The sequence below is a fragment of the Paralichthys olivaceus genome, chromosome 24, assembly GCF_024713975.1.
Source record: "Paralichthys olivaceus isolate ysfri-2021 chromosome 24, ASM2471397v2, whole genome shotgun sequence".
In the NCBI taxonomy this organism is placed as follows: domain Eukaryota; kingdom Metazoa; phylum Chordata; class Actinopteri; order Pleuronectiformes; family Paralichthyidae; genus Paralichthys; species Paralichthys olivaceus.
In genome coordinates this window covers 5,207,287-5,215,418 of record NC_091116.1, presented here as the reverse complement: position 1 = coordinate 5,215,418, position 8,132 = coordinate 5,207,287, and the positions used below count along the sequence as shown (strand labels likewise).

Genomic DNA, 8,132 nt, shown 5'->3' with positions numbered 1-8,132 from the left:
GTGTTTGCAGACCACCCAGATAATCAAGAGGCCTAGTGTAGCATCAAAAATGAATGAATCTTTTCAACTATATTGGGTTTATGCATGTAAGACACATTTTCCAACTGTGAAAGTGTCATTTAGCAACATTAGTCAGCAAAATATATCCAGACTCTAGGTAAAGAGGACTTCTCACAAATAGTACAGAGCATGCAGGGCTGGCCCAAAGTACAATGCTGACATCTAGTGGCTGATCTGGATATTACAACTCAAGAAAAACAACAGAACATGCGACGTCTACAATCTTGTGAAAAAATGCTAAGCAATTTATGTTTCCATTCGGGAGGACCAAAACTGCAATAGATAAATAAATAAATAGTCTTTCCCCTCAAACTGCAATTATTTTTCATTCAATTACGTCTGCACTTGTTTATTTCTGCATCTTTTTATCTATGAAGAAATGATTGAGTAGTGTATTAATTTATTCTAAGATTTTAACGTTTAAATCCTCCGATTGTAAAATACAAATTAAAAATAATATTGCTACTTTGTGTATTTTTTAAATCTTGAAATTCCTTTTGAATAAAAATAGCTATTTGCACCACCGGCCGCTGGCGGCGCTGTTGAGCGTCCTCCAGACATCGGCACCATCCGGCCTGGCTGGGGGGAGCGTAATGGCGGTGCACCGGGGACCCTCCACGAAATGGCTCTTCACCCGGGAGCAGCTGGAAAACACGCCGTCTCGCCGCTGCGGGATCGAGGCGGACAGAGAGCTGTCGTACCGCCAGCAGGCCGCCAACTTGATCCAGGACATCGGACAAAAACTCAACGTGTATCCTCTGAAACGTGGAGGCTAGCGGGGTTAGCCCCGGGTTAGCTTTAGCGCACAGGGGGGGGACCGGAACAGCACGGCTCGTTATATTTCACAGTTCCTCTCTGAAACACTCTTTTTTGAAATGTCTCTTCATCACGTTCAGATCCTGTCAGACAAGATGGATCATCCATATAAGTTAACACGACATGTTTTACCTGCTAAGGTCGCTGAGGCCTGTTTGCTAGCTTAGCTATTGTTCAGCCTCTGTAGACTGCAGCTTCTATTGTTAGCAGTGTGTCAGTGTAAAATCAGTGATTACAGGTAATCGATACACGTTATAGCTGGTAGTTAACACTATTACTGCGATGTACATTGATTTCTACACCGCTACTAATACTACACAGCTGATGAGTGTTAAATTCAGATGGGTTAGCCAAAGTTAGCTTTAGCTCACTTATTGGTGGAATAGCAGGGCTTGTTTTATTTAACTGTTTCACTTCAAAACAAGGTGAAACGTGTTGTTATCACCAGTTTCACAAATGATCACCCAGTCTCTGGTAATACTTCATGCACAACCTGCTGTGGGGAGCTGAGGCCTGACTGCTAGCTTGGCTGCTGCTGGCTATTGTTTAGCCTCCTCAGGCTGCAGATTCTATTGTTAGCCGTGTGTCGTTATAATATCAGTGATCGTAGATAATCGATCAAAGTTGTACGTGTTATTCAACCCTCACTGTTTATTATTGGGTCCTGCAGCATTAGCCAAGGTAAAGCTAATGTCTTGACTGCGCCTGGTGTTAACTTACAGGATACACGTTTTGCTAGCCGTCCACTCAACGCTAGCTTGATGCTAATGTGCCAAGTTTTCTGCTCTCACTGAAAACGATCCCTGGATTTTGCCTTAACTGTGAACCCAGCTCTCAACTAACCATCAACACTGCTATAGTATATATGCACAAGTTTTATATGATCCACTCCTTCACCAAATTCCATCGCAATGTAAGTATCAGCAGTTTTTGGCTGACATCACAACCACTGCTGGTGAAACCATTTGTGAAAACTTGAGCTTGTTTTTAATAGATCATCTCCCAGACCACGTTGTTCCTGGCAACTAAAGTTGAAGAGCAGCCCAGGAAGCTGGAGCTTGTCATTAAAATGGCCCATGCCTGCATTAACCCTCAAGAGCCTGCCCCAGACTCCAAAAGCAATGTAAGTAAAGTCTGACTGAAGCCGCTTTCAGGCACCAACTCTGGAAAATATACAGAGACTTGGGTCTGGACACTTTCCAGACTTTCCTTTGTGCATATGAAGAATGCAGCAAGAGGTTGACTTGGTCAGGCGTGTTCCCAAAAACAGAAAAATGTTTGGAACATTCAGGCGAAGGGTGACGCCGTGTTACAGCAAGCAGAAGGATAAACTTTGCTGTGGGAGTGACTTGTTTTTGTTTACAGCACATACACACCAGCGTCAGCTCTTATCACCAAAATCTCTTGTCTTTTCAAAGTGATATCTCAATCAGCGTCTTCTCGTAGATATGTCACCTCTTCTTCATCCTGAGATGATATATATTATTTCTCACATGGGCTCACTATGACATTTTACTAAGGGCTCGTTAGGGAACACTCTGGAAAATGTCCAGAGCAACTGACTTGGACATTTGCGTTCCCACCTACAGAGAATTTGTGGAAACATCCAGAGATCAGTGCATGTTTGAAGGCAGCTTGAGATGCAGATGTTTTTCGCTCCCAGTTCAAACTGGACCTGATGTGTGATGGTGTGTTTGACATGGATCACAGGTTAAGTTGAACCTGGACAAACTGACATGCTTTATAGAACATAAGGTTATGAATGAATCATTGTACTGATCAGGATTTGACTTCGTATGGATTTTGAGCTGATTAAACTGTTGAATTACATTTGAGGTTCCATACACAAAATAATCACACAATTAATCCTAGATTAACACTTGAAAGGGTGATAAATTGTGTGGGTACTTATTATTCCAGTAAAGCTTGATTTGGTCCTCACAGTTTACCTTTAAGGATTAAAAGCCCAAAACTACCACCTTGATATGATCATTTCCCATAGTGCAGTTCTTTATATTGTAGAAATACTGATTTGATTTGTCTGTTTCCAGCTGTTGTGATGCAGATTTCAAATTCCTCATTGATTTATCTTTTTCAGGCATTCCTGCAGCAGGCACAAGAGCTTGCAGCACTGGAAACGATACTGCTGCAAACACTGGGTGAGTCATATTGAAGCTTCAGTGCTTCAGACATTGTGTGACTCAGATTTGTTTGCTGTTTTTCATATTTAATGCTGAACAACATTCTCATCGCAGGTTTTGAAATAACAGTAGATCATCCACACACAGATGTTGTGAGGTGTTGCGAGCTAGTGCGAGGTAGGACCTTTCTTTCTCTGCTTTTCTTACTTCAAATCACTTTCAGAACCATTTTTTCTATCAACACTCAGTGTGTCTATGTTTGGTGTTTTTCTTAATGCTAAATTTCATGCCACCATGTAAAAAGATCCCAAGCTTTTCATCCATATTTCTACACTAGTTTACTGCCTTATTTAGGATTTCATAAACAGTAATTGGAAAATGAACTCAGCTCTAATACAGACTATTTTTCTTCTTTTACAGCAAGCAAGGACTTGGCACAGACTTCCTATTTTATGGCTACCAACAGGTTATTATCCTGTTCCCATTATTGCACTGTAATGGCACACTATAGCTTCCTGTCCTGCAGGGTCCCCCTTCCTGTGTCCAACGCCCTGTTTGCGTCTGGATCCTGGGAACCCCCAAAGTGGGGAAGTACCAGCCAGGCTGCTGTGTGCGGTGTATTGTACAAGGGCTCTGTGTTGGCACATAGGGGTTGAATGCACTATGTGGAGTGTAGTGGTGCTGTTTACCTCTCAAGGTTGTTTGGTACGGAGTGCATATGTCTAAAAACACTGAAATGGTAGCCTGACTATAGAAATACATCTAAAGATTCTTAAACTTATAGAGTGTTTTGGTAAGTATAGTTTACAGTTCTTTTTAATTTTTTAAATTTTTTGTATATTTTTCACCCAAAAGAGCTAACAATGAAACACCAAACTACTGCAAACTGAATGTTTTAGAATTTCAGAAAGAAATCCTTTTGTGGAAGTCACGTCTTTAGTTGACATGATGAATTCCCTCAAAATAGTGTTCCACTCCATTTTTGGACACAAAAACGTTACCGAATCGTAAAAAGAAATTTGCTCCGTGTAGCTGCTGGACATCAGCAAGCAACAACAGAACAAACGTATCAGGGTCAGACATTTAAAATATTTAAGCATATTAGGAAATATTCATTCAGCTGCCAACAATGTGTCATCAGAGCAGAGCTGACGATGATGTAACATCTTGCTTATGGAACATTTTGTTTTCAACTTTGAATCCGTGGAATTCATATCTGCGTTTGCCTTCAACTCCTATTCATTTGTATGTAAACACTGTCGTAATGTGTAATATAGACCGTCAGCCACAACATTAAAACCGCCTGCCTAATGTGCGCATCAGTGAGTTTTCAGTCTTTTGCTGGTTCACTGGTTGTCCTTCCTTGGGCAATAGTCAGTACTGACTCCACATGACCTGCCATCACAGTTTGGCCCTTGTGATCCAGTCCCTTATTCCATATTTCCTGTTTCAATTCACCCCCGTCTGGCGCCATTTTAACAAGATAATCAATGTTATTCATTTCACTCGTGAGTGGATCTAAGGTTGTGGCTGATCGCTTGCGTGTGTATGTGTTCGTACAAAAACTCTGCAAACAGCTGACCGTTGTTTTTTTTTTTTCTCTGCTGTGTTTCTTGTCTCTCCCTGCAGTTTGCACCTCACCACCTTCTGCCTGCAGTACAGACCTACAGTCGTGGCGTGTGTCTGCATCCACCTGGCCTGCAAGTGGTCCAACTGGGAGATCCCCGTGTCCACAGATGGAAAACACTGGTGGGAGTATGTGGACCGCACCGTAACATTACAGCTGCTGGACGGTAAGAGTTTCGATTACACGGAGGCAGTGGCCAGAGGGATTGAGTCTTTGAGTTGTCTATCAATCTGTCCCAGTCTTGTGAAAACATGACGTCGGCCATGCTGAAGGGATTTCTTGATATGTGGTACGAGCGTTGGGTTGGACTCGAGGATACAATGATTACATTTTGGAGGTCAAGGTCACTGTGACTTAACAAAACCCTTTTCTGCCTTGTGAATACATTATGGCAAGCGTGTCTTCGGAGTGGACCCCTGCAGTCTGCCTCCTTTGTGTGCTGCAAAGGCCGAATCAATCTGGTCTCTGGAGGATGTCCATGATCTGCGTCACCAATTTGTCTAGTCCTCCTCTCTGACAGAGTAGCACAGCTGCAGTTGGACAGGATGAGAAGGTTTTAATGTCCCTTAGTTTTCAACATTAGCTGGTTGAGTTCAAAAGTGTAAGCATTAGATGCACTGTATTGTCGCTTGCTGTTGCCGCTATCGCTTAACTCTAAAGAGTTTGTCACAGAGGGTTAATAAATCCTGGGATAGGTGAGCCTGAGAGGGATCAAGCTTTGTTGCTTGGTGATGAAAAGACATTTGCAGAAGCCTTTGAACTGGTCGCTCCACTTTGACGTAGGCGGCCCCTGAATTCAGTTACAGCTTGTGTTAAAATGAGCCCACATTACAAAACATTGATCACTGACATGGCTGTCTTCAACTGCTTTCAGAGCTCACACACGAGTTTCTCCAGATCCTGGAGAAGACGCCCAGCAGGCTGAAGAGGATACGAAACTGGAGGGTACTTATTAGGGCAGTACGGCGTGAATGGAACAGGATGAGGACAAATTAAGTATTACTATATCTAATGTGGAGTTGTGCTTCTCTGTTTTGTAGGCCATTCAAGCAGCTAAGAAGCCAAAGACTCAGGAGGGCGCAGCAGTGGACGTTGCCTTCCAGAGTTCGTCCTTAGATGGCCTTTCTGGGGTCGCCAACTCCTTCTTCCCCTCCACGTCTTCATCAGACTCTATGGAAATGCCCTCCCTGAACGCTATTGCAGCCCCTTACACCTCCTACCAGCCGATCAGCGACCTGTCAAAGAGCTGCAACTACGACCAGTTCTCCCAGCCTCCCCACTCAGACTTCACACTGGTGAAACACGAACACAAATCTGCAGGCGGGTCAAGTAGTAAACACCAGCAACTCGATGTGAATGCAGCAGCTTTTCCACGTTCGCAGAAGATCTTAACTTTGGAAAAGTACAGAGAGAAACATGCGGCTGAGCTGGCCATGCAGAATGGAGGGAAGGATGAGCCAGACATGTATGCACCTCCGCCAGCTCTGTCCTCTCACCACCACAAGAAACGCTCACAGTCACAGCAGGCCCGGCAGGCAGGTGAGGGCAGGAGTGACAAGCCCAGCTCTAAAAAACCTCGGCTGGCTCCTTCTTTTGCTGAGAACGGCTCTGCAACGAGTGAGGAGCTCAAGATGAGAATCAAAGTCTCATCAGAGCGCCACGGAGGCGCTGAGCAGGGCGGGACACTGCCCGGGAAGGACAAGCACAAAGAACACAGCAGCCACCGCCACTTGAAACATGGACACGCTTATTCCCTCAGTGGGAACGGCAGGGGGACAATAGACAACACCTCCTTGTCTTTAAGAGCTCCCAGCAGCAACTGTAACGACGGCAGCTCCTCCAGCTCGTCTCGTAAAAGGCCTCACTCCGACGCCACAAACCACCACCACCACTCGTCCAAAAGTAGCAGGAGCTCCAAAGCTGGCCTGAGCTCGTCCCACTACGCATCCGACGGAGGCCACAGGATGATGGAGCACCACGGCCATGACGGAACCAACGGCATGCTGACCACCAACGGCCAACACACTGACTACAAAGACACTTTTGACATGCTGGACTCTTTACTAAGTGCCCAAGGAATGAACTTATAACCCTCAGAGAGTCCTCAGTGTTGTCTCGATTAAAGTATTACCATGTTTAATAGAATTTAAAAATTTTATTTGTCTTAAGTTATCTTGAATTGTGCATCTCTCTCTCAGTCGTGTCTACACACATTGATGATTCGTGTTAAAGCTGTCAAATATGAAATGATATGCATAGAGCTGTGTACTACTAGCTTGCAAAAACAAAAACCACGAGATGTTTTAAGAATGTGGCTGAGTTTTAAACATTGTTTTAATGCAAGCGTATGATTTTAATGTGCATGTTTTCAGTCACAAAAGGGAAGACATAGCTAGTGTTCGCAGCCACTGTGACAGTTTACAGTTGATTTTTTTTTTTTTTTTTGTATGTTAAGACATTGTGTTCCACTAAAAATCTCAGGTCTTGAACTTTTTTGATATAAGAACGAATCTTCCTCTGTTTGGGTTTATTACCTGTATCTGTGGAGATGTATCACCTCGTCCTTTTGCTGACGAAGACGGCAGAACTTTCTGTCTTAGAGAACATGGTCTGCTTACTTTTCAAACAGTGCATCAATAGTTACGAACACAAATGTGAGGCCGACTCCATTTGCTGTCTATCGGGGACCTCCGAGGCCGCACCTGAACTTAATGTGCAGACTCAGTATAGAGCGACATAAGACGTTTACGTTACATCTGCTGTGAAAGTGCATTTAAAATATATCGGCTAAAATTGCAAAAAGGCCTTGTGATTGTACCTTGTCAATCGCTATTCACTATGATAAATGTTATGAACTATCAAAAGAATAAAGATCTCTTCAAATAAAAAATTGTACATAGGACTGTAGTTCAGATTTAAAACTGTTGGTTTCTTGCATCAGTCCAAACCCTCCTCCATTCAGTGTATCATGAGATCTCAAGCCGACTGTATCGATGAACATATCCTGGATTTGTGTATAGGGAGCCCAAATAAAGGTGTAAAAGTGATTTTTACACATGCGAGATTTTCTGTTCAGTGTCTGATGTGAATCCTGAATCATTGTTCTTGTTTCTTTTAATTTTTGATATCTAAACTTAGGGTTTAGAGGGGTAAACCAATCATGTTCACCCAGATCTCAAAGTGGGGAACACTTGCGATGTTTATACACTTTTGTTTTTCTGTCTTTCGGTCAAACTGCTGTGTCAAAGGTCAAGGACCGAACCGAAAGGATTGGCTGAGGACAAAATTAAACTAACAATTTTGATAAACTACTTCCAGATTCTCAAATGTGAAAGTTTTCAGGCTTCTTGACTTTTGGAAGAGTAGTTAAAAGTAAAGTCACTCAAGATCCACTCATTTGCTCTTCTGGAGCTTTTCCAACCACATCTCGTGGTCTTCCTGAGGAAATGGAGTTTGTTCAGATGACAGCGGAGTGGTTATCTCACAGA

At 43.2% G+C, this 8,132-nt stretch overlaps 1 protein-coding gene across 4 annotated transcripts; it reads left to right on the top strand.

Annotated features, from left to right (window-relative positions):
- Positions 1–586: 586 nt before the first annotated feature.
- On the top strand, positions 587–7,708 carry ccnt2b (cyclin T2b). 4 transcript variants are annotated; one of them, XM_020103381.2, is made up of 9 exons: positions 590–811; positions 1,708–1,789; positions 1,871–1,999; positions 2,975–3,035; positions 3,132–3,194; positions 3,438–3,483; positions 4,647–4,810; positions 5,519–5,601; positions 5,685–7,708. In XM_020103381.2, exons 1-9 carry the CDS (start codon positions 654–656, stop codon positions 6,732–6,734), a joined length of 1,836 nt encoding a protein of 611 aa, XP_019958940.1. In that variant the 5' UTR covers positions 590–653; the 3' UTR covers positions 6,735–7,708. The 4 variants fall into 4 exon arrangements, 2 of the variants coding, with proteins under 2 accessions (XP_019958940.1, XP_019958941.1); XM_020103382.2 differs by having other exon boundaries at positions 591–811; positions 5,519–5,589; XR_011240536.1 differs by having other exon boundaries at positions 587–811; positions 3,438–4,810; positions 5,519–5,589.
- The last annotated feature ends 424 nt before the right edge of the window (positions 7,709–8,132 follow it).

What these genes read in the sequence shown, in the direction of transcription:
- ccnt2b (XM_020103381.2), top strand. Translation starts at nt 654, where the DNA reads ATGGCGGTGCACCGGGGACCCTCCACGAAATGGCTCTTCACCCGGGAG. An exon ending in GATACTGCTGCAAACACTGG is followed by an intron (nt 3,036 to 3,131) that starts GTGAGTCATATT and finishes TTCTCATCGCAG; the next exon opens with GTTTTGAAATAACAGTAGAT. An exon ending in AACATTACAGCTGCTGGACG is followed by an intron (nt 4,811 to 5,518) that starts GTAAGAGTTTCG and finishes AACTGCTTTCAG; the next exon opens with AGCTCACACACGAGTTTCTC.